This window comes from Pristis pectinata, chromosome 6 (genome assembly GCF_009764475.1).
Source record: "Pristis pectinata isolate sPriPec2 chromosome 6, sPriPec2.1.pri, whole genome shotgun sequence".
Taxonomy (NCBI): domain Eukaryota; kingdom Metazoa; phylum Chordata; class Chondrichthyes; order Rhinopristiformes; family Pristidae; genus Pristis; species Pristis pectinata.
In genome coordinates this window covers 57,387,228-57,413,690 of record NC_067410.1, presented here as the reverse complement: position 1 = coordinate 57,413,690, position 26,463 = coordinate 57,387,228, and the positions used below count along the sequence as shown (strand labels likewise).

General features: G+C 43.9%; 1 protein-coding gene across 4 annotated transcripts in view; it reads left to right on the top strand.

Annotated features, from left to right (window-relative positions):
* farp2 (FERM, RhoGEF and pleckstrin domain protein 2) overlaps window positions 1–26,463 on the top strand; it is a 167,207-nt gene that overhangs the window by 106,336 nt on the left and 34,408 nt on the right. For 3 of the 4 annotated variants that reach the window (XR_007956466.1, XM_052017602.1, XM_052017601.1), the window contains exons 17-24: window positions 444–525; window positions 1,806–2,043; window positions 2,606–2,736; window positions 6,599–6,667; window positions 11,970–12,059; window positions 15,356–15,376; window positions 16,838–16,920; window positions 25,504–25,622. Coding sequence is in view for 3 of the 4 variants with exons in the window: in XM_052017602.1 (XP_051873562.1) it covers window positions 444–525; window positions 1,806–2,043; window positions 2,606–2,736; window positions 6,599–6,667; window positions 11,970–12,059; window positions 15,356–15,376; window positions 16,838–16,920; window positions 25,504–25,622 (833 nt within the window). In the remaining variant the exon portion in view is untranslated. The remainder of the gene's footprint in view (window positions 1–443; window positions 526–1,805; window positions 2,044–2,605; window positions 2,737–6,598; window positions 6,668–11,969; window positions 12,060–15,355; window positions 15,377–16,837; window positions 16,921–25,503; window positions 25,623–26,463) is intronic. The other variant, XM_052017603.1, reaches the window with a different exon arrangement.

Here is a 26,463-nt window from a genome sequence, read left to right as displayed (position 1 = left end):
AACATTTGAAGTAATCTCCCTAAAAATCCCAGTTGGATGGGCTTACCATGGGAACATTTTTAGGCTGTTTGTTAATTGGATGGATTGGCTTCTTCAGTGATAACCTTCACAATAGCAAAGATGATAAATCCAGAGATTGTGCCTGACCAATAAGGAATCTATCTCTGGTTTTTCCTGACGTCTGGTCAGGCCACAGGTGACTCTACTTTTATACTTTAAGTACAAAGGGAAGCCTCTTCATAGCAGCACTTGAGCTACAGTTAAATGCACCTTATCCAGGTCTTAAAGATAATTACAGTGTTTTGTACTGAAAGACTTAATCCAAGATTCCCATAACTCCACAGAGAATGACGATAAAGGTAAGAGGGATTGGACTGAGGAGTGCCTACTTGATGACTCAACCGCTGTAGGCAAAACTCACCATGTGTTTGTTTGCATCCCAGGGAAGGACGATCCAATGCACATGTGAAAGGAGATTATCAAAGAATTGGTGATATCATGCTTCGAAATATGTGTGTTCTTAAGGTAGGGTACAGTAACATTAATGTAATGGAAGTCTTACGAGGTTAGATAGCTGGGTTTAATGCTTCTATTAATATCTGTGTTGTTTCTCTTGTATTTCATTGTCACATGCCCAGATGCAACTATGTATGTATGGTCATATCTGATATCATCCACTGGACACAACGCCATAGTGATGAGGTTCACAATCTATCTGGATTCATCAATATGATCCCCACCCACTAGTCCATTCACATTGATTTAGAATCCATCTGAGCAAACCCAACTTCTAAGGAATTCTTTGCCTTTGCTGTCAATCTAGAGTAACAGAACAAAACAAAAAGAAAATGCTGGAAATATTCAGCAGGTCAGGCACGACCTGTAGACAAGGGAACAGAGTTTACATTTGGGTTGAATACCTTTCTTCAGTTCCAGAGAAATGAAACGTGCCTCCTATGTTCCCCAGCGCTGGTGTTGTGAGAGTCCATGTGCCCCAGTGCAGGTGATAAGTGATGGCGTCTTGTGGTGTCATCTGTGCAACGTTGCTAAATTGTACAATACTGGTTGTAAATGGGATAATTAAGTTTGCACTTTCCTGAATTTGATTGTATTGTTGAGTTAGGAAATATTTTCTTTTTCATTGCATCATTAATTTGGAAAATGTGGTCAAACTTTGCAAATATAGTTTGCTGGGAGGATCCTAACATGTTTCCTTCCTTCCTTCCTTTAGTGTTCAGCCTTGTGAGTAATTATATCCAGCTTCTTGCTTGTAGCTAAGTCTACCCAGAACTCGGGTTTGTCAGTAACTCTACCCAGTGCTGGAAACAGTCAGAGTCAAGGCTGGGCAGGGCAAAGTATACCTCCTCCTCCTCCTCCTAAATGTGTGAGGGATGACCTTCTCAGCAGCCATTTTCATGCAGCTGCCCATGATTACTGAAGAGCTTCTGCCAGGTCTGAACTTGCCAACCACCCAGATACAAGTTACCTCAGTCGTCAGTCAGGTGCAGTGACACTGGCCAGCTTCCCTGTATCAACCCTGCTTCGGGCAGTAGTCACTTATAGTAATTGATTACTCCACTTGGCACAAAAGGATTCAACTTTCTTGGTTTGTGTTTCACTGCCATAATGAACAATGAACATCCACTGAATAATTAGAAGTGCTGTGGAAATCAGTCTTCTTACTCTGTTCCTGGCCATGTATGTCAAAGATTTAAGCTCCTTCTTACCATAAGTCTCCAGTGAATACGTCTGACAGCAACTAAAAATGAAGAATACTTGGAAAATGTTCATGTTCTTAACCTCAGGAATTCACCAGCTACCTGCAGAAACATGACGAGGTTCTCACGGAACTGGAGAAAGCTACCAAACGGTCAAAGAAGCTGGAGGGTGTTTACAAGGAGTTTGAGCTGCAGAAGGTTTGTTACCTTCCCCTGAACACATTCCTGCTGAAGCCAATTCAGAGGCTGATGCACTACAAGCTCATCTTGGAGAGACTCTGCAAACACTATCACCCTGACCATCGAGACTATGGAGACTGCCGAGGTCAGTATCAGTGCATTAGATGCCATCATACACACTCTTCCCCAATCATCTATGCAGAAATTGCATGTGGTGGTTTCGGATACATTTAAAGCATCTCTTGCCCATTCTCCTGTTCAGTGGACCTTATCTGTGCCTTTGAAGCTGTCATACATGCTTCTTGCCCAGTCACCCAAATGCAGATTAGAAGGAATTTGGACTCCATTGGTACAAGGCTGACACTCTTTGGTAGCACAGAAGTTGTTTTTATAGTTTGTGAATTAAGGAGGGTTCTGACCAGTGCTTTTGGGATATAGAACCAGCCAGCTTTTTAATAATGGAATCATATTGGGTTAAACTGCTCAGAATAGCTGAAATTTGAGAGTGCTGTCAACATGATTCTTCCATAAAAGCCATTCCCAACATTTGTGCATAAACATAGTAGTGTATTGAGTCCACCCAGTGATGTCCCCTGCCCATTCACCATCTGCTGCAGTCAATTAGGGAGTATTGATTACTTGGATCTGTATCCCGCACACGTTTTAGTTGCTGTTTCACATGCACTGCTTCCAAATTTCCCCTGCAGATGCCCTGAAGGAGGTCCAAGAGATGAGTGCTCAGCTGCACAGCAGTTTAATCAGGCTGGAGAATTTTCAGAAGCTCACGGAACTGCAACGGGACCTTATCGGCATTGACGACCTGATTCTACCAGGAAGGGTAAGTTCAGGGAAGGTGGAATGCTTGTCTCTTCTTTTTCCTGATCCTAGGCATAAATTAAAACAAGTTTTCTCTTGATGAAGTTGGCATTGAAGTATTTTTTGTGTGTTATTGCTCCATACTTTGGAACGTAGAGGCAAGCAGCAGAGTATGCTCTTGTCGCTGTCAATGGTGAATGACTCTTTCATTGCCTTGCCTTTTGGCTAAGTGATTGACATCCCCTTCTCCTTTCTAGGGATGACAAAAGAAAGAAGGAACTTGCAATTTGTATAGCATTCTTCACAACTTTGCAAGAAACTATGCACCAATTTAATACCTTTGGAAGTGTAGTCACTGTTGTAAAACGAAGTGAGGCAGCTCATTTGCAAGTAGCTGGAACCCACCAACAGCAGTTTGATAATGATCATAGTCAGAGCAATACAGCACAGATACAGGCTCTTTGGCCCAATGAGTCCATGCCAACCACGGTGCCTGCCCAGGTAGTCCCAATTTCCTGCATTCGGCCCATATCCCTCTAAACCCCTCTCCTCCATGTAACCATCCAAGTGCTTTTTAAATGATACTATTGTACCTGCTTCAATCACTTCCTCTTGCAGCTCATTCCATATACTCACCACTCTGTGTGGAAAAGGTTGGCCCTCAGGTCCCTTTTAAATCTTTCCCCTCTCGCCCTAAATCTATGCCCCCTAGTTTTGGACACCCCTACCCGGTGGAAAAGACTGTTACTGTCCACCCTATCTATGCCTCTCATAATTTTAAATATTTCTGTAAGGTCGCCCCTCATTCTCCTACATTCCAAGGAATAAAGACCAAGCCTGGCCAACCCCTCCCTATAACTCAGGCCCTCTGGTCCTGGAAACATCCTCGTTAATCTTTTCTGCACTCTTTCCAGTTTAATCATGTCTTTCCTATAACAGGGTGACCAAAACTGTACTCCAGGTGTGGCCTCACCAACGACTTATACAACTGAAACATAATGTCCCAGCTCCTATACTCAGTGCCCTGACTGATGAAGGTCAGCATGCTAAACATCTTTTTCACCACCCTGTCGATCTGTGACACCACAGACACAGTAGTGTAGCGGTTAACATAACGCTTTACAGCACCAGCGACCCGGGTTCAATTCCCATCGCTGTCTGTAATGAGTTTATATGTTCTCCCCGTGTCTGCACGGGTTTCCTCCGGGTGCTCTGGTTTCCTCCCACATTCCAAAGATGTACAGGTTAGGAAGTTGTGGGTATGCTGTGTTAGCACCAGAAGTGTGGTGACACTTGCAGGCTGCCCCCAGAACACTACGCAAAAGATGCATTTCACTGTGTGTTTTGCTGTACATGTGACTAATAAAGATATCTGATCTGATCTTGTACTTCTAGGTCCCTCTGTTCCATTACACTCCCTAGTGCCATACCATTCATACCTGCGCTGGTTTGACACTCCAAAATGCATCACCTCACATTTATCTGTATTGAAATCCGTTTGTCACTCCTCAGTCCACTTCCCTAACTGATCAAGATCCTCTTGTGGTCAACCATAACCTCCTTCACTATCAACAACATCTCCTAATTTTGTGTCATCTGCAAACTTATATAAATACCTCGTGCATTTACATTCCAAATCATTTATATAAATAACGAATAACAAGGATCCCAACAAGCACACCACTAGTCACTGGTCTCCATTCTGAGAAACAACCTTCAACCACCACCCACTGCTTCCTACCTCTGAGTCAATTTTGAATCAACTTAACTAGCTCTCCTTGGATTCCATGGGACCCAACCTTCCAGACCAGCCTACCATGCAGACCTTATCGAAAGACAATATCCACTGCCCTACCCTCATCTACCTTTTTGGTATCCTCTTCAAAAAAAATCTCTAACAGGTTCATCAAGCATGACTTCCCATGCACAAAGCCATGCTGACTCCTCCTAATCAGACTCTCTCTATCCAAATGCTGGCAGATCCTGTCCCTCAGAATCCCCTCCAGTAACTTCTCCACCACTGATGTCAGGCTGACCGGCCTGTAGTACCCTGGCTTGTCCTTGCTACCCTTCTTAAACAACAGAACAACATTAGCCACCTTCCAGTCTTTTGGAACTTCACCAATGGCTAATGATGAAGCAAATATCTCTACAAGGACCTCTGCAATTTCTTCTCTGGTCTCCCACAAAGTCCAAGGATGCACTTGGTCAGACCCTGGGGATTTATCCACCTTAATGCACTGTAAGGCTGCAAATACCTCCTCCCTGGTAATATTATTTTCCTCCAAAATATCTCCACTAGTTTCCCTTCTCTCTTGAGCAACTATGATTTTTTCCTCCGTAAGCACCAAGCAGAAGTATTCATTAAAAATCCCACCTGCGGCTCGGGGCATAGGCGGCCCTGCTGATCTCTAAGGGGACCTACTCTCTCCCTAGCCACCCTTTTACTCTTTATATAGCTATAGAACCTCTTGGGATTTTCCTTAACCTTACCTGCCAGATATACCGCGTATCCTCTCTTTATCCTCCTGATTTCCCTTTTAAGAGTATTTTTAATCTTTTTATAGTCCTCAAGGGATTCACTCATCCCTGACCTCCTAAACCCAATGTATGCTTCCTTTTTCTTGACTAGAGCCTTAACATTCCTCGTCACCCAAGGTTCCCTAAACTTGCCAGGATTACCTTTCATCCTAATAGGAACATGCTGGTTCTGGTCTCAATATCACACTCTTAAAAGCTTTTCACTTGCTATTCATTCCTTTTCCTTCAAACAGGTTCACCCAATCGACCTCTGCTAGATCCTGCCTCATTCCCCAAAATTAGCCCTGCTCCAGTTTAGAACCCTAACCCATGGATCTGTCCTATCCTTTTCTGTCACATCTTAAAACTAACAGAATTATGGTCACTAGAGCCAAAGTGCTCCCTGACTGCCACTTCCACTACTTGCCATCATTAAGGACCCTCACCATCTGGGACATGCGCTCTTCCTGTTGCTACCATTGGAGAGGAGGTACAGTAGCCTGAAGACCCACACTCAATGTTTCAGGAACAGCTTCTTCTCCTCTGCCATCGGATTTCTGAACGGTCCATGAACATTAACTCGTTATTCCTCTTTTGCACTATTTATCTTTGTAACTTATAGTAATTTTCATGTCTTGCACTGTACTGCTGCCACAAAACAACAAATTTCATGGCATATGTCAGTGATAATAAACCTGATTCTGACCTTGTTCCTAAAGAGGAGTTCCAGTATTGCATCGTCCTGAGTAGGGTCCTCAATATATAGACTCGGGAAACTTCCCTGGACACATTTCACAAATTCCACCCAGTCCAGGCCTTTAACACTCTGGATAGTCCAGAAATTAAAATCTCCCACTAATACAACCCTATTATTCTTACAACTACGAGCAATTTCTATATCCACCTGCTCAGATTTATCTTTCTAATGATATTGACTGAGGGTTAAATATTGGCCAAGATCCTGGGAAGAGCTTGATTGCTGTTCTTCAAGTGGTACCATCTGCGAGGGCAAATGGCAACTCAGTTTAATGCTTCACGTGAAGAGTGTCACCTTTGATAGTGCAGCACTCCCTCAATACTGCACTGTCAGAGGTGACACCCTTCAGGTGGAGCATTAAACTGAGTTGCCACTTACTACCAATCTATTCTTCTGATCTCTGGAGTAAGAGCTGAACTTGGAACCACCTAAAGCAGGCTGACACCAGGGAAATGAGACCAGACAAACAGAGATCCTTGCGTCTTCTCAATGTTCACATGTGGATGGTGAAGAAGGCAACTATCAAGCTCCACCGTGAAGCCTATCTGCCAATAGGTCATTGAGTAATGCACAGTGGGTGATCTAGTTATAAATTGTGTTTCCTCAGGACTTCATTCGCGAAGGCTGTCTCTATAAACTTACAAGAAAAGGGCTCCAGCAAAGGATGTTTTTCCTGGTAAGTGCTGACATCGTGCTGAATATATCTCTAAACATTGAACATAGAACAGTACAGCACAGGAACAGACCCTTCAGCCCACAGTGTCTGATGGCAAATGAAATTAAACCTATCTGCCTGAACATGATCCATATCCTTCCATCCCCTTCATGCTGGTGTCTGTCTAAATGCCTCTTAAATACCATTATCGTGCCTGCTTCCACCACTACCACTGACACCTACAGGCACCTACCACTGTTTTCAAAAAAAAAATTCCCTGCACATCTCTCCTAACCTTTCTCCCGCTCACCTTAAAGCTATGCCCTCTAGTGTTTGACATTTCTATCCTGGGAAAGAGACTCTGACTACCCTAATGTGCCTCTCATAAATTTATAAGCTCCTATCAGGTCACCCCTCAGCCTCTGCTCTAGAGAAAACATTCCAAATCTGTTGAACCTCTCCTTATAGCTGATACTCTCTAATCCAAGCAGCATCCTGGTGAACCTCTTCTGCACCATCTTCAAAACCTCAACATCCTTCCTATAATGGGGAGACCGAAACAGCACACAATATTCCAAATGTGGCCCAACCAAAGTTTTATACAGCTGCAACATGACTTCCTGACTCTTATACTCAATGCCCCAACAAAAGTAGGCAAGCATGCCATACGCCTTCTTTACGATCCTATCTACTTGTGTTGCCACTTTCAGGAAACTATGGACTTGGACTCCAAGATCCCTCTGTGCATAAATGCTATTAAGGGTCCTGTCATTTACTGTGTACGTTCCCCTTGCATTTGACCTCCCAAAGTGCAACACCTCATGTCCAGATTGAACTCCATCTGCCATTTCTCCGCCATATCTGTAACTGATCTATATCCTGCTTTATCCTTTGACAACCTTCTTCACTATTCACAAATCCAACAATTTTTGTCCATCTGCAAACTTACTAACCCACCCATCTATATTTTCATCCATCATTCATATATATCACAAACAACAGAAGTCCCAACATCAGTCCCTGTGGAACACCACTGATCACAGACCTCCAATCAGAATAACACCCCTCCATCACTACTGTCTGTCTCCTATTGCCAAGCTAATTTTGAATCCAATCTGCCAAGTTGCTGTGGATCTCGTGCATCATAATCTTCTGAGTCCTGATGCAGGGTTTCCACCTGAAACATAGATAATTCCTTTCCTCCCACAGATGCTGCTTGACCTGCTGAGTTCCTCCAGCAGATTGTTGCTCCAGATTCCAGCATCTGCATTTTCTTGTGTCTCCATCTTATTCTTGTGGATCAGCCTACTATGAGGGACCTTGTCAAACATCTTACTAACTTTCATGTAGACAACATCCACAGCTCTACCCTCATTACTCACCTTCGTCACCTCCTCAAAAAACTCAACCAAGTTTGTAAGATGTGACCTGTCCCACAAAGCCATGCTGACTATCCCTAATTAGACCATGCTTTTTCAAATGTGAGCAAATCATATCCCTGAGAATTCTCTCTAATAGCTTCCCTACCACTGATGTGAGGCTCACTGGCCTATAACTCCGTGGATTATTCCTATTGTCCTTAAATAAAGAAAGGACATTGGCTACTCACCAATCCTCTGGTACCTCACCTGTGGCTAGAGGGAATACAAAGATCTCTGTCAAGACCCCTGCAATCTCCTCTCTTGCATCTCTCAGTAACCTGGGATAGATCTCTGGGGACTTACCCACCTTAATGTTCTTTAATAGACCCAATGCCACCACCTTCTTGATCTCAACATGCCCTAGATTATTAGCATGCCCTACACTGATCCCTCTATACATGTCCCTCTCCTTGGTGAATACCAATGTGAAGTACTCGTTTAGTACCTCGCCCACATCCTCTGGCTCCAGGCATAAATTCCCTCCTTTATCCTTGAGTGGTTATGCTCTCTCCCTAGCTACCCTCTTGTTTTTAATGTATGTATAAAATACCTTTGGATTTTCCTTAATCCTACTTGCCAAGGACATTTCATGGCTCCTTTTGGCCTTCCTGCATGAGTTCTTACCTACTTTCTTTATGTTCCTTAAGGGCTCTGTCTGATTTCAGCTTCCTAAATCTTACATATGCTTCCTTTGTTTTTGACTAAATTTATCACATCCACCATCATCCAAGGTTCCCAAACCTACCTTCCTTCCTTCCTTCCTTCCTCATTGGAACCTGCTACTTCTGAATTCTGACCAGCTGGCCTTTAAATGACTCTCACATGTCGGATGTGCACTTGCCCAATAACAGCTGCACCCAATTAACTCCTTCTAGCTCCTGCCTAGTAATGTTGTAATTTTCCTTCTCCCAGTTGAGCACTTTCTCCCCAAGGTCCAGACCTATCCTTATTCATAACTATCTGAAAACTTAGAGTCGTGATCACTGTTCCCTAAATGCTCTTGCACCAAAACCCCAATCACCTGTCCTGGCTCATTTCCCAATACAAGGTCCAGTATGGTCCCTCCTCTAGTTGGACTATATACATGCTGTTCCAAGAAACCACCTTGGATGCACCTAAAAAAATTCTATCCTATGTAAGCCTCTTGCACTAAGGGAATCCCAGTCAATATTGGGAAAGTTAAAGTTGCCCACTACGTAACTGCACTGTGTAATGAATTGACCTGTACGATCGGTTTGTAAGACAAGCTTTTCACTGTACCTCGGTACAAGTGACAATAATAAACCAATACCATTGAGAACTCTGTTGCTTTTACATCTTTCCATAATCTGCTTACATATCTGTTCCTCTATCTCCTACAGACTATTGGGATGCCTATAGTATAAGCACGTCAGAGTGATTGCACCTTTCTTATTTTTGAGCTCTACCCATATTAAACATGAATTCTTGTGTTCCTAATGGAGCAGGCCAGCTCACAGTCCTTATCACTCACTGTGATTCCCCTGTATTTAGGCTCCCTCAAGCAGATTACTCCAACAGAGTGAAGTGTAATCAGCTTTACATAGAGTGCAAGCACGAGGACTGGTGTGGGAAAACCAGAAACATAGAATGGTTACAGCAGGAACAGAGGCCATTGGGCTCGTCAGGTCTGTACCAGTTCTATGTAAAATCAATCTAACTTGCCCTGTTCCCAGAGTCCTGCAAATTCTCTCCTTTCAGATGCTGATCCAGCTCCCTTTTAAGTGCCATAGTTGAATCTGCACCCAAGTTCTCCCCCTGACAGTGCATTCAAACTCTAACCACTTGCTGTGTAAAAAGAAATTTAAATCGTGTCACTTTTGGTTCTCTTGCACAGAATGATTAGCTTCAGTTTTTATTTGGTATTTGTATTGGTGGCATTGGCTTATTATTGTCACATGTACTGTGATAATAGTGAAAACCTTTTGTTTTGCATACCATCCAGACGGATCATGCCTTACATAAGTATGTAAAAGAAAAACAGAATGCAGAATATAGTGTGACAGTTACAGAGAAAGTGCAGTGCAGGTAGACAAAGAAAGTGCAAGGGCCACGACGAGGTAGATTGGGAGATCAAGAGTTCATCTTTTAGCATATGAGAGGTACATTCAAGAGTCTGGTAAGAGCCTCCTAGTTTTTGACCACTCCACCAATGGGAACATTCCTCTCGATCCACATTGTCTGAACTTTCTGAGATTTTAAGTACCTCTATCAGATCTCCTCACAAACTCCTGTCTTCACACAACCCCAGCTATCGACTCTTTCCATGTAACTCAAGTCCCTCATCCCTTGAATCATTCAAGTAATTCTGCATCCTCACCAATGCTTACACCTTTTCTGGACACAGTCCACCAGTTGTGCTGAACCAGTGTTTTATAATGACTTTCTTACTCTTGTACTCTGTGCTGCTATTTATAAAACCCTGGATCCCATATACTGTATTTTATTATCCACTTTCTCAACTCGCTCTGCCACTTTCAATGAAAAAATCCCCAGACCTCTCTGTTCTTGCGTCAGAATTCTGCCCCTCAGCCTATGTCTCTTCTCATTCTTCCAACCAAAATGTAACATTTCATATTCCTTAGCGTTAAATTTAGTCTGTCACTGATCTCCCCAAGTCCATCAACCAGGCTATAACCCCTTGAAGTCTATTACCATCTTGCTCACTGTTCACCATACCTCCAGGTTTTGTGCTATCAATGGATTTAGAAATTATGTCCTGTACACCCAAATCTGAATCATTAATGTATATTAAGAAAAGCAGGATTCCTAATACAGACCCCTAGAGAACTCCATTCCAATCTGCAGAACAACCATATACTATTGCTCACCATTTCCTGTTAGTCAGTTTTCTATCTCTATTACTACAGATCCTTTTATTCCTTGAAGTTTATCTTGGTGACAAGCACCTTATCAAATGCTTTTTAGAAGTGTAGGTATACCACCTCAACTACATTTCCCACATCAACCATCTTGGATATTTCATCAAAAAACTCTATCAAGTTAGACATAATTTGCCTTTAAGAAATCCATGTTGGCTTTCTCTAAGGCACTCAGACTTATCAAAGTGACTGTTAATTCCATCCCTGATTGTTGTCTGTAGGTTTGTATATTGTTGTTTGTTTACCCACCACTAATATTAAACTGACTCATCTATTGATACTGGGTTTAAATCTATGTCCTTTTTTTTTAAAGAAAAAATTTTAACTTTTGCAGTTTCTCTTTCCTCAACCGCCCCTCCTTAATCATATAGCTGAGATTTAAATTAAATTTTAAATTTTATTTACAGCGTGGTAACAGGCCCTTCCGGCCCAATAAGTCCGCGCCGCCCATTTTAAACCCCCATATTAACCTACCTGTACGTCTTTAGATTGTGGGAGGAAACCAGAGCACCCGGAGGAAACCCACGCAGACATGGGAGAACGTACAAACTCCTTACAGACAGCGACGGGAATCGAACCCCGATCGTTGGCGCTGTAATAGCGTCGCGCTAACCGCTACACTACCGTGCCACCTTTTATGTTTGGCAGATTATGGTAGTTTCTTCTGTTACTTCCCTCAGCAACATATTATTTGTTAAGCATGTTTCTATATTTCAGATTTACAGCATCTACAGTTTTTTGATTTGTATTTTCTTGTGTTTTGAGGCTTTTTGCATATTTCAGTTGATTACATTTATTATTTGTTAAGCATGTTTCTATATTTCAGATTTACAGCATCTACAGTTTTTTGATTTGTGTTTTCTTGTGTTTTGAGGCTTTTTGCATATTTCAGTTGATTACATTTTGCAGTTTGGCACACTTAGTTTGTTCTTTTGATGCATTGTTATTTCTGTAAATGAAGAATCACATTGTAATATTCACTCAGCCTCTCATCCCTTCCAGTTTTCTGATATGTTGTTGTATACAAGCAAAGGAGTAACGAGCAGCAACCAGTTTAAAGTACACGGCCAGCTACCATTATATGGGATGATTGTAAGTATTTGTAGAGAAGGATTTGTAGTGGTTCAGTGTCATGTATGGAACTGTCCCTGGGGATCAACAATCTGAAGCCCCTGATGCTTGAATTGGTGGGGCTTTTGTTTGTCTTCCATTTATATGTCTGTGTTGTATTATTTGCCTCAAGTCAAAGTCGAGTTTATTGCCATATGCACAAGTACATGTATGCACAGGTGCAATGAAAAACTTACTTGCAGCAGCATCGCAGGCACATAGCATCAGGTAAGCAGCATTCACAAGAAAAACATAAATTAAACATGAATTATACACAATATTTACAAGAAAGGACACAATTAGAACATAAAAAAGACAAAGTCTATTTTAATGCAAAGTGGTCATATTGCTAAACTGCAGTGATTAGGGTTGTGCCAGTTGGTTCAAGAACCAAATGGTTGAAGGGAAGTAGCTGTTCTTGAACCTGGTGGTGTGGAACTTCAGGCTTCTGTACCTCCTGCCTGATGGTAGCTGTGAGAAGATGGCATGGCCCAGATACTGGGTATCTTTGATGATGGATGTTGCCTTCTTGAAGCAGCACCTCCTGTAGATACTACTGATGATGAGGAGGGATGTGCCCATGATGTATTGGGCTGAGTCCACTGCTCTCTACAGCTTCTTGCATTCCTGTGCATTTGAATTGCCATACCAAACCATGACGCAACCAGTCAGGATACTTTCAACAATACATCTGTAGAAATTTGTTAGAGTGATCGGTGACAAGCTGAACCTCAACCGCTTAAGAAAGTAAAGATGGTGGTGCGCCTTTCTTTTGAAGGTTCATGGCAAAGTTTTGCAGTGCCAGACACCAATAAGGTTGGAAAGTGTAGGATAGAAGATAAAGTAAATCAGGAAATAGGGAGTAAATATTCTGCTCCTTTCAAAGAACATGAGTGTAAGAAACCATTCATTATAATAGTGCTGGTAATATAGTCAAGGAGAGACAAGAATGGTTGCAACCAACAGAAACTTAGAATGGGGTGCGAGCAGAAGGAATGGTGGCTATCTTTTTCATGTGTCCTTTCTTGGAGTGAATGAGGATGTGTGTCAGGTATAGAGTAGTGTTCAAGTCTTGAAATCAAACAGAAAATACCAGAAGTAATCAACAGCTGAGGTAGCATCTGTGGAGAGAGGAGCAGAGGGAACTTTTCAGGTCACTGACCTTTCAGTAGAACTGGGAAAAGGTGGAGGTAAAACAAGTTTTAAGATGCAGAGGAAGTGGAAACTGGAAAGAAAGAAAGGTCTCTGATAGGTAATCCCTCCTGCTTTCTGCCCTGACAGAAGAGATGATGGTACTGGGTGAATGGAGGTGGTGAAGGCAGATGTAAGTGTGAATTGGAGGAAATGAATACATACCTGAACTTACCAGCAGAAAAGAGAAAGAGGTACTGATGAATGCGAAAATGTGAGAAACAAAGGCTCGAGTTGCTGATTATCTGAAATTGCTGAATTTGATGTCGAGCCCAGAAGGCCATAATGTGCCCAGATGGAGGATGAAGTGTTGTTCCTCAAGCTTTTATTGGACTTTGTTAGAATTGTAGGACCAATGTAGAGTGACTGGCAACTAGAAGTTCATCACTCTATGTTGGAGTGACGAGCTTCCAGTTGCAGAGTGAATGAAGGTACGCTGCAAATCAGTCATCCGATCTGCATTTGGTTCCTTGAAGAACCTTGTGAAAGAAATGTAACATCCTGACCAACTGGTGGGAATTCCTGGCCTAAAACTGCCCAAACTGGTGTAGAAGGCACTGAGCAATTTGCATCTCTCTGGTAACATCCAAGCACATCCAGTGCAAGGAGCAGAATATTCCAAACAACCCACCTACTCAGCCCATCAAGTTCCACTTGCTCCATCCATGGTAGAGTAGGGACTACCTGGAACAGGTACAAGTAAGTCAATGGTTCACATTGAAAGAGTCCTTAGGCCTTTGGAGGGCGGAAGGGAGGAGGTTAGAAGTGTGAACCGTGAGTCTTGGAGGGAACTCTCCCTTCCGAATGTTGTTGAGAAACAGGTGGGGAGGATATGCCTGTCATTGTCTCAGGAGTCCCTCCGAGTCGTGGGTGACTCACTTCCACTCCATTTCTGAGGAGTGTGTGACTTCCTCTATCCTAAGGTAGCTGTTTGATGTTGGGAGCCACACTGACTTGACATTGTGAAGTCCTGGATCAATGACAATCAGATCAAAATGATTAGAAATCAGGTCCTGCTGCACAGATTTAGTGCACACACATACATAGACACACATGTATGCATACAGTGACGCTCTGAGCACACACAGAGGCCCTCTGACCTCAGAGACACAGACACAAATGCAGCAGTGGATGATTATGGTGGGTGGGGGGTAGGAAGAGAACGTGGGCAAAATCATGTGTGAACTAAAAATGAGAATAGTCTTAGGTGTGGTAGAAATTATGGTGGCTGATTCATTGAATGTGGAGGCTGGTGGGATGGAAGGTGAGGACAAGAGGAACGCTATCTGTGCGGAGAGAGGCTGAGAGCAGAAGTGCGGGTAATGGGCCAGTTGCAATTGAAGGCCCTGTCAAGTATGGTGGAGGGGAACCCACAGTTGAGAAAACATATGTGGAAAGTGTGGTGTACTTCTGACTTTGACAGAACCCACAGTGCAGTTGTATTTTCCTCTGATTCATTTCATTGCGCACGTGCAGACAGGATGGATTTAGCAAACATGAAAAGTGGGCGTCAAGTTGGGAGCATGTCTGCTGCACCCATTGCAAACCTTAATGCTGTGAGCCGAGAGAATATTGGTGGAACTGGGAGCAGGCAGTTTGGTGGCTTCCTGAACGAGCCAGAGTGAAGAAAACATTAAAGTGGTGTAGGTGGGTGGCGTGCTGAGTTATGAATGCATCGGGAGCTGTGGACCTGAACTGTATAACATGCTGTAGTCACATCCACCTCTATCTTTGTGGGATGTACTTCTACAGGTCTGCCTCAAAAACACGATGTGGCTATGGAATTTGAGAAACCACTGCTGTTTCACTGATGATTTAGTTTGGGTATCAATTGAAAATTGCTTCCTATGAAGCAATCACTTCAGATAAATGGGATTAATATAGATGGGCGAAAAGGCTAGCATGTATGTGGTGGGCTGAAGGGCCCATTTCTGTGCTGTACAGCTTCATGACTCCATCAGTGAGATCATTTATGAACATTTGATTCACCTTTAGTGCAAGCAATCATTAACAGGGATTAATTGTGCCACAACTTTCTCGTTTGTTATACATTATATTTTCTTTCTTTCTATTTCTACCTTTGCCAGCTGATAGTGCTGGATCCACCGGTGAGTATGAATATGAAGATATTCCCTTGGCATTGGGATCCTTTGCATCCCACTGCAGCAATTAAATTGGAAAAATAACAACTCAGTGTAAATGCTGCTTTTAGTTAGGACTTTGTACAAGGTGAATGTAGGTTTAGGGGCTCTTTGCATATGTTGTAAATTAAAGACACGATTATATTTAATGTCTTTGCTTCCTCTTGTGTTCTTAATTTTGCTGTGTGCTTTTGTTATAAAATGTTTTGTGATTACCCCCCCTCATTGCTGTCTTTTGACCCTGTTTTGGCTGTAAACCTTGCCGATCGGTAGCTCTCCATACTCTCTTGTTTTTGGCCCTATTAATTAGTTTGTTTTCTCCCAGAATCATTTTCTGACTGAACTGTGATAAGCCTTCATCTACTTGTCCTTAATGCTCCTGAAATGGTCTTCTTCTTACCAGGCAGAGTGAATGATTCATGACTTTGCTATCTGACTCCCAGTCCACAGTTTTCATCCTCTTGCTTCCAACTCATGATAAAATTGATGACCTCAGTGGCTGAGTAATGCAATGGAACATGGAGGAGGCCATCAGCTCTGTGATACTGTTTCTCTATTGGCTTTGTTCATGTATCTGTATCAAAACTTTCATCTACTTGCTTCGTTCTTCCATCAGTTCCCCTCTGAAAATCAAAAAACTGCAGATGTTGGAAATCTAAAATTAAAAACAGTAATTGCTGGAAATACTCAGCAGGTCAGGCTGCAACTGGGTGGAGGAGGGGGGATCTCTCTCTCTGGCCCTCGCACTCTCTGTCTATCTCTCGCCCCCCCCCCCCCCCCCGTCTATCTCTTGCCCCCCCATCTATCTCTCGCCCCCCCTTGCCCTCTCTATCTATCTCGCGCCACCCCCCTCCCTCTCGCGCCACCCCCCTTCCCTCTCGCGCCCCCGCCCCCCCCCACTCCACACAATGTACCTCTAGACAAGTTGTGGTCCTTCGTGTCCTTAAGCAGCTCGTTGATGTCAGTTGTTTGTCTGATGGCCCTGTGATGTTTTTGCCACATAAAAAGCACAGTTTAAATGCAAGCTGCAGTATCTTTGGTTCTTTGTCCTCATCTGTTTTCCTTTGGAGTTATTTAGGGCATTTCACTTCATTTTCAGTTTCAACATCACTTGCATTTGTCTCCAAAAGGCCTACAATTGTCAGAGCTCCCTCTTTTATTGTAGTTTCGAAATCTGATGTTATCCTTGATATCGTCATTGTAATTTTCCATTTTTGCTTTTATTACTCTTTCTGTAAATTACTAGACTGCACTTCCTTTAACCTGTTTAAGCCCATTATAGTTTTAATCTATTTCTCGACCCTTTTGATGACCACATGACTTGAGAAGTTCTGCTGGATGTGTTCAAATACATCCCATGAGTTTACAATGTGATTGTTGTAGATTCAGTATGTGGCTTAATTTTATTATTGCTTGTTATTTTTGTAGATAGAGGAAAGTGAGAGCGAATGGGCTGTTCCACATTGTTTCACCATATACTCTGCACAGAAGACTGTTGTTGTAGCAGCAAGGTATGTTTCTCATTTATTAAGCTTCGATGCTTTGCAATGCCTTTTAGTTGTCTTATTTTTTTATATGATTTCACAATTATTTTGCTCAGCTTCTCATACAGATGTTAAAGAGGAAGGAACAGGACTGGTGAGGGGCATGGGGATGGTGGAGAATTCAGAGCAACATTTTACAGGCGAACAGAAGGAATGGAGTTACACAGCACAGAAACAAGCCTTCAGTCCAACTCATCCATGCCAACCATGTTGTCTACCTGAGCTAGTGCCATTTCCCTGCATTTGGCCCATATCTCTCTAAACCTTTCCTTTCTGTGTACCCGTCTAAATGTCTCCCAAACTTTGTAATTTTACCCACTTCTACAATTTCCTCTGGCAGCTCATTCCTTATACCCACCAGCCTGTGTGTGGAAAAAATTGCCCCTCAGGTCCCTTTTAAATCTTTCCCCTCTCACCTTAATCTATGGCCTCTTGTTTTAGACTGCCCTACCCTTGGAAAAAGACTATGACCTTTCACCTTATCTATGTCCCTTATGATTTTATAAACCTCTATAAGATCACCTCTTTGCCTCCTGCACTCCGGGGGGAAAAAAGTCTCAGCCTATCCAGTCTCACAGTAACATCCTTGTTCATCTTTTCTCCACCCGTTCCAGGTTAACGACATCCTTCCTATAGCAGGGCGACCAGAACGACACACCATACTCCAAGTGTAGTTCCTCCAGCGTCTTGTACAGCTGTAACATGATGTCCCAACTCTTTTGCTCAATACCATGACTAATGAAGACAAGCATGCTAAATGACATCTTCACCAACCTGTCTACCTGAACACTATCAGGGAATAGCTCAAAAGATGAATAATTCCACGGTTTTAATTGAAGGATGTTTATTTTCAAAGATTAGGATGGAAATATCTTTGTGGGTTTGGATGGAGTTGAGGGGTAAGATTGTTTAGAGCTTTCCTTTCATTGAGCAGATGGTAGAATGACTGGTGTTTTATTTTGATAGTAGCAGTAATGGGAAATATATAGAATAGATTATATTTTGCATTTTGCCAATCACCAATATAAAAATGTGCATCATATATATTTATATGTTTACGTGGGTATTGTTAGGCAGTTCCTCGGGATCCAGAATGACTCGCGTCTAATCTGGCTTTTTGCATCCTGAGTTGGCTGCTGAGGTTAATTTAGGAATCACTGACTCTTCCACAGGAGGTGGCCAATGGGACAGGAGGGTGGATAGTTTGAAAAAGGTCTGCTCCCTCTGGTGCTTACACAGAACCTCTGAGTGCTTACGAGTCTCAGTACCATCGCAAGTGGTATGCCCATCTCCATGGGCCTGTGAACAACGTGGCCTGCCTAACCGAGCCTCATTACTTGGGACATTGGCCTGGGAGGGAACACTGATGTCAGTTCGCTTATCCTTGCAATGGATTTGCAGAGATGGTATTGGCTGTAACTTTCCCGGTGCCTTGAGGTGCTGTCTGTGGGTTGTACGGTTTCAGAATCATGTGGGAGGGTAGGGACCTCTGCTGAATTTTAGAGCACGAGTTTTGTGACAGGTCTGAGATCTTCATTTCCAAAAACACTTTTTTCCTCGGTCAACCAAAGACTTTGCTGGTGCATTAAAGGTGAAGTTCATCACCAATGTCTACCTTTGTCTTTCCTGAGATATTGGAAGTGGTCCATGTTTTCCTGAGTCTCACCAATGTCCTTTTATTTATTGTCAGATGATTGCCTGATACAGCTCGGTCATGTTGGCAGTGAACCTTAGTCTTGGGGATATTGAGTGCAAAGGTGGACTCTACCTACGTAGGGTGTTTGTTGGAGATGAGGAAGATTGAGAAAGGTGTAGGAGCATTGACACCGTTCTTAACTGAGAATGGCTCGGTTGTAAACCTTTTGGTTAATATCACAGCTTGCACGCCATGGTGGAAGCAAGTGTAAGATGGAGGTGAATTTCTGTGGCAGCCATATTTGAGGTGGGTGTTCCACGGCCCCTGCTGGTTGATGTTTTCAAAGGCTTTTGGGTGAGTTGAAGAAGGCCATGTCTGGTGGCTGCTGCTACTGGTCCCTGCAATTTTCTTGGAGTTGCCACATGTTGAAGATTATGGATGGACGGAATCCACACACTGATTCAGGGAGTGGCTCTTCAGCCTCTGGGAGGGGGCAGTTGAGGACCCCGGTGCTTTCCTCATGGCAATCAGACCCCTCTGTGGTTACCACAGTTGGACTTGCTTGATTATCAGGGATATAAGCACAAAACTTCATGACAATATCCCACAGCAAGCACTAACACCTGTCCAAGTGAGGGACCACAAAGGTGTCCACATCACCTGCACCATGGCAGGCACTGATGACTAAGGTGTTGGCCCCCTCCTTATCTGTTCTCTTATCTTTATCATTCTGGCTCCAAGACATCAGCATCAATGGGAGGGTTGCCCCAAGAAGATCTATGTCAAAGGTCTCAGGGATCCCTCAGAGCCTGCTCTTCGCAGACAGCGTCATACAAGCAACTGCCAGCTCCCAGACTACAGGAGTCACATTGTTTATGGACTGCCGCTTGAAGTCCTCCCTAATTTGCACCTGTGAAGAGATCCTCGGCTTCTCTACCACGAATCAGGATTGTTTGATGTGAGTGACCAAGAAATCCAGGAGTTCATTAACCAGAAACATAATTCCTCAAAGGAAAAGAAACAGTGATAGAGGCAGAGGTCCAACAGAAAACCAGCGACCTACAGGCACAGATGGTGGATGGAGACAGTGCAGGAGGCTCAGTGGGTTCTTCAGCACTGTAAAAAGCTGTCTCTGCCACAAACACCCATGGCTTCACCCCACTAAAAGCCAGAACAGTGGTGAACTCAAGGACAGAGAGGCAGTCGAAGCCACCTAGAAGGAACAGTTTGAAGACCTCCTCAACTGCGACTCCATTCTTGAGGCCACCGGACTCCAGCCCACGGCAGCCTATCTGGACCAGCTTTGCTACCACTCCACGTACTGCCAGTCAGAAGCTTAGTGTTGTACACTTCCAGCAGGTGTGGGCCCATTCAGTCCCATGGAGCCGAGTACAACTTGGACTCTAAGTGAATGCTTCTGGGAGTTTTACTTGTGTTGAAGAATGGGGAAATGTCTGTCGCACCCTAGGTCTCAATGCATTCTTAAAGCAAAATACTGTTAATAGGCAAACCTGAGATTTAAACAGGATGCTGGAAATACTCAGCAGGTCAAGCAGCATCTGTGAAGAGAGGAGTTAATATTTTAGGTAAATGACCTTTCATCAGAACAGTTCTACTGAAAGGTCATTGTCTTGAATTAACAGTTTTCCTCTTCACAGATGTAGCTGACTCCCTCAGTATGTTTTCTTAGTGGGTGAAGTTAATTGGTAAGTTAACCCTCTCCTTTAACCAAAGTGGTGGGTGAGCAAAGTCGGAGTTCCAGGGTAGCATATGGCGAGAGGGGATGTGGAATTCTCCGTCCCAAGTTCTGATCTCAATCACATCTCTCATCAGGAGGTGATCAGCAGAAGCTAGGAAATGTTAAGTGATAGGAAAGGGAAGTCGATGGTACAGCGATCCTATCCTTTTGGCAGCTCCAAGCATCTGGCTGGCAGAGACATGGTTGCCTTCTCAACCCTATATTAATAATGTAGAGATGAAGGAAGTGTAGTGAAATAATCAAATAAAGGGATCATGTACAGGAAATTTCCAATAATTCGACATCCTTGGGACTTGGGTGCCAGATTAGCAGACTTTCTGGACTCTTGTATGTTATTCATACCCCAAATCATTTTTACTTCACTTTTTTCACATGTTCCACACTAGTATAATAAATTTTCCAGTGAACCCGGTGAGTTACCATAGAACAATACAGCACAATACAGGCCCTTCAGCCCACCATATTGTGCCGCCCTTCAAACCACACCTAAGACCATCTAACCCCTTCCTCCCACATATCCCTGTATCTTAAATTCCTCCATATGCTTATCTGACAATCTCTTGAACTTGTCCAATGTATCAGCCTCCACCACCATCCCAGGCAGCACATTCCATGCACCAGCCACTCTCTGGGTGAAAAACTTCCCTCTGACATCTCCCTTGAACTTCCCACCCATTACCTTAAAGCCATATCCTTTTGTTTTGAGCATTGGTGCCCTGGGAAAGAGGCGCTGGCTGTCCACTCTGTCTATTCCTCTCAATATCTTGTATACCTCTATCATGTCTCCCCTTATCCTCCTCCTCTCCAATGAGAACAGCCCTAGCTCCTTTAGTCTCTCCTCATAATCCATACTCTCAAATCCAGGCAGCATCCTGGTAAATCTCCCCTGCACCCTTTCCAACACCTCCACATCCTTCCTATAATGAGGCGACCAGAACTGGACACAGTATCTAAGTGTGGTCTAACCAGAGTTTTGTAAAGCTGCATCATCACTTCGCGGCTATTAAACTCGATCCCCTGACTTATGAAAGCTAACATCCCATAAGCTTTCTTAACTACCCTATCTACCTGTGAGGCGACTTTCAGGGATCTGTGGATATGGAACCTCAGATCCCTCTGCTCCTCTACACTGCCCAGAATCCTGCCATTTACCTTGTACTCCGTCTTGGAGTTTGTCCTTCCAAAGTGTATGACCTCACCCTTCTCTGGATTGAATTCCATCTGCCACTCATCAGCCCAGCTCTGCATCCTATCAATATCCCTCTGCAAGCTTCGACAGCCCTCCACACTATCCACAACACCACCGATCTTTGTGTTATCTGCAAACTTTCTAACCCACCCTTCCACCCCCTCATCTAAGTCGTTAATAAATATCACAAAAATTAGAGGCCCCAAACCGATCCCTGCTGGACACCACTAGTCACAGCCCTCCAATCCGAATGCACTCCCTCCACCACAACCCTCTGCTTTCTAAAGGCAAGTCAATTCTGAATCCACACGGCCAAGCTTCCCTGGATCCCTTGGCCTCTGACCTTCTGAAGAAGCCTACCATGCAGAACCTTGTCAAACGCCTTACTAAAATTCATGTAGACCACATCCACTGCACTACCCTCATCAATCTTCCTGGTCACCTCCTCAAAGAACCCTATCAGGCTTGTGAGGCAAGATCTTCCCTTCACAAAGCCATGCCGGCTGTCCCTAATCAGTCCATGATTCTCTAAATGCTCACAGATCCTATCTCTTAGAATCCTTTCTAACAGCTTACCCACCACAGACGTAAGGCTCACCGGCCTGTAATTCCCTGGACTATCCCTACTACCTTTCGCCACCTTCCAATCCTCCAGTACCATCTCCGTGGACAACGAGGACTCAAAGATCCTAACCAACAATTCAGTAATCTCCTCCCTCGCCTCACGAATCAGCCTGGGGAATATTCCGTCAGGCCCCGGGGACTTATCTGTCCTAATATTTTCTAACAACTCCAACACATCCTCTCTCTTAATATATACATACTCTAGAACATTACCCTCACCAACACTGTCCTCAGCATCATCAAGACCCCTCTCCTTGGTGAATACTGAAGAGAAGTATTCATTGAGAACCTCACCCACTTCCACAGCTTCCAGGCACATCCTCCCACCTTTGTCTTTAATCGGACCTACCTTTACCCTAGCCATCCTTCTGCTCTTCACTTACGAGAAAAAAGCCTTGGGATTCTCCTTAACCCTACTCACTAAAGCCTTTTCATGTCCCCTTCTCGCTTTCCTCAGCCCTTTCTTGAGTTCCTTCCTTGCTACTCTATATTCCTCACGAGCCCTGTCTGATCCTTGCTGCTTACACCTTATGTATGCTGCCTTCTTCTTCCTAACTAGTTGTTCCACCTCTCTTGTCACCCACGGTTCCTTCACCATAACACCCTTCAAGAATTCTGTATTCTTCCATCATTGCATTGTCAATTCCTTTTGCTGTTATTGGCTTTCAGCAGTCTGGGACCTATTCTCTTGGAACTCCCTCGCTAATCTGTTTGTTTCTACGTCTCTCTGCATTGCATTTTTTAAAAAAAAGCTATCAGTGCCAAGTGGTGAGGCACCATTTTTTTGGCTCAGTGTCAATTTTTCTCTCACTATGCTCCTTGGGATCAATAATGTAAAGTGTTGATGTGGCAGTCAACATTTTTCTGTTGTGTTTAGTTGAAGTACAAATATGCCCAACCCAGCATTGGCCTAGAAACTCTATGATGCCTGGAAAGGCAGGTTGAAGAGGGAGGATCATAGTGAGTGAGCAAATATTTTGTTTCACATACTTGTCATTGCAAAATTCTGCAGTGCACAAGGTCTGAAGCTGGATAGAACAGACCTCAAATAAGTTGTGCACTGAAAGACCTTTCCTACCACCACAGTGAAGGAAAACAAACAAGTTGCGTGTGGGTTCACATTGTGGCAATAGTTGGAGGGTTGAGGGAGGAAGACAGATTACAGGGAAGACAGGGCCAAAGCAGTAGAAGAGGAAGGTGGCATTATTTGGTGGTGAAGGGGGATTCAGGCTAGAGATCAGTGGAATGGGTTTGGGAAGTCGGCCCAGAGGTCAATGGGAGGGAGGGATCAGCACTGGGTTCATGGATGATGGAATGGTTCGGTCTGGCAATCAGTCTGGCTGTGGGGGTGATCTGGAGGTCATTGCAGGGAGGGAGTGGGGACCAAAAGGGAGAACTATTACAATGTTTTCCCCAAAAAATATAATTTATTTGTAATATTTGCAAATATTTCATACAGTTTATTCATTGGTTACCATTCTCAGTATAAGCCACATTATTTTATTTACTAACAGGATTTCCATTGTACCAGCATGACATCAATTTTTCCTTTGCACACATTCCTTGATTAAATTACATGCATTTTTGTTAGATAAGGTCCACCTGGGCAAACCACCAATGTGAGGCCAGATGGACTGGGACCCTTGCAGTCAGTTAGCAGCCCTCAAGCACCGAGAAGCCCTGCTTCTGCATGAGACCCTCGCAACAGCTGCAAATCATACATGCTCCAACTGCAATTGCAAAAGCATGCCTTGTACACTGTTAGTCACCATTGAACATGTCCAGTCTCCTCCATGACTTAGCGTATCAATCGCACATGGGACCCTTCATGGAAGTTTTTTCCTTTACCATTGACTTTTTTGTTGAATTTAATCATGTGACACTATGCATTCTAATTTCTCAGCTCTAACCAATCCAAATCTGGAGAGTGTCAGAAGGTGACATTTATAACCACGTAATTATAAAGTAAAATGTCAGGAGTAAATGATACACCGTTGATGGTGAACAGAACAGAGCTGATATTCCTTGACAGTCATGTACGATGCCTGACAGAAGCAACCTATGGACTTTATGCTCATCAATTATCCTGACCCAGTGTTATGCACAGTTCACCCTCACAGTGCCTGTAACTATGCTCCAGCTCCCGGAATCAGGACATTCTGTGAGACAGCACTGGTCAAATGGTCATGAAGTCCAAAAGAGTGAAAGAACGTCCTTCAAAGCACATGCTTTCCATCTGGATCATTCTGGGACCCACTACAGAACTTTCAGTCTGCACAGTTTCCAACTCAAAGCCTCACAAGAAATTTCTTATGTTATATCATCTTATGGGGCAGTACGGTAGCGTAGCGGTTAGCGTGACGCTATTACAGTGCCAGCGATCAAGGTTCAATTCCTGTCGCTGTCTGTAAGGAGTCTGCACATTCTCCCCGTGTCTGCGTGAGCCTCCTCCGGGTGCTCCAGTTTCCTCCCACATTCCAAAGACGTATAGGGAGGTTAACATGGGTTTAAATGGGCGGTGTGGACTTATTGGGCCAGAAGGGCCTATTACCATGCGGTATAAATAGTTTTATGACATAGGAGGCTATTTGGCCCATCGAGTCCATGCCAGGTCTGCGAGCAATCCCAGCAACCCCCCACTTATTTCCCTATAACCCATCCTCTCTCATGCCCAGCAAATCCTCCCTGATTTTTCTACCACTCACCTACAGTAACCAATTAACCTACCATCCAGCATGTCTTCGGGGTGTGGGAGGAAACCTGAGCACCCAAGGGAAAGATAAGATAAGATATCTTTATTGGTCACATGTACATCGAAACACGCAGTGAAATACATCTTTTTGCGTAGTGTTCTGGGGCAGCCCGCAAGTGTCGCCACGCCTCCGGCATCAACATAGCATGCCCACAACTGCCTAACCTGTACATCTTTGGAATGTGGGAGGAAACCAGAGCACCCGGAGGAAACCCATGCAGACACGGGGAGAATGCACAAGCTCCTTACAGACAGCAGCCAGACTTGAACCCGGGTCACTGGCTCTGTAAAGTGTTGCACTAACCGCTACACTACCGTGCTCAAGTGAACGTGCTAGCTCCACAGTGACAACACCAAGACTCGGGTTGCTAGAGCTGTGAGGCACCAGCACAGTTTAAAGGGAGTAGGAAATACACAAGTGCTCCGGACCCCAGCTCCAGTTGCGATCCTACTCGTGGTGTTCTGGACCCCAACCCTGGCTCCAGCCACACACCCTGGCCCCAGTGGAACTCCAATCCCCGGCTCTGGGTGCACACCCTGCTGTGACCGTCACTGTAGTCTTCAGCCTTTTCTCCCATTCCTTTTCATAGCTCCCGGATAGAGATGGGAAAATGGATTGAGGACCTGAACAAGGCTATTGAGCTGGTGAAGAAGTCAAATGAGAAGAGAGACCCAGTTCTGGAGAGCAGCATCTATGATCGATCAAACAGTAAGCAACACAGTGAAACTGAGTACCCTTGGTCTCAATTCTCGTATAAATGGAGGGGAAGAGTAGTATGTACTGTGAATGGTAGAGCACTAGGGAGTGTAATGGAACAGAGGGGCCTAGGAGTACAACTGAAAAGTTCGTTGAAAGCGGCGTCACTGGTAGACAGGGTGGCGAAAAAGATGTTTAGCAAGCTGGCCTTCATCAGTCAGGGCACTGAGTATAGGAGCTGGGACATTATGTTGCAGTTGTATAAGTCATTGGTGAGGCCGCACTTGGGAGTACTGTGTACAGTTCTGGTCACCCTGTTATAGGAAAGATGTGGTTAAACTGGAAAGAGTGCAGAAATAATTTACAAGCATGTTGCCAGGACTAGAGGGCCTGAGTTATAGGGAGAGGTTGGCCAGGCCAGGTCTTCATTTCTTGGAAAGTAGGAAAATGAGGGGCAACCTTATAGAAGTGTTTAAAATTATGAGAGGCATAGATAAGGTGGATGGTCTTTTCTTTAGGGTAGGGGAGCCCAAAACTAGGGGGCATAGGTTTAAGGTGAGAGGGAAAAGATTTAAAAGGGACCCTGGGGCAACTTTTTCACACACAGGGTGGTGAGTATGTGGGGTGAGCTTCTAGAGGAACTGGTTGAAGCAGGTACAACAGTATCATTTAAGAAGCAATTCGATAGGTACATGGAGGGATGGGGCTTGGTGGGATGTGGGCCGAATGCAGGAAATTAGGACTAGTTGGGTGGACAGCATGGTCAGTATGAACTGGTTGTGCCAAAGGGCCTGTATCCGTGCTATATTGCTCGGAAGAGCTTATCACCTGTATTTAATTCAATTTATCAATC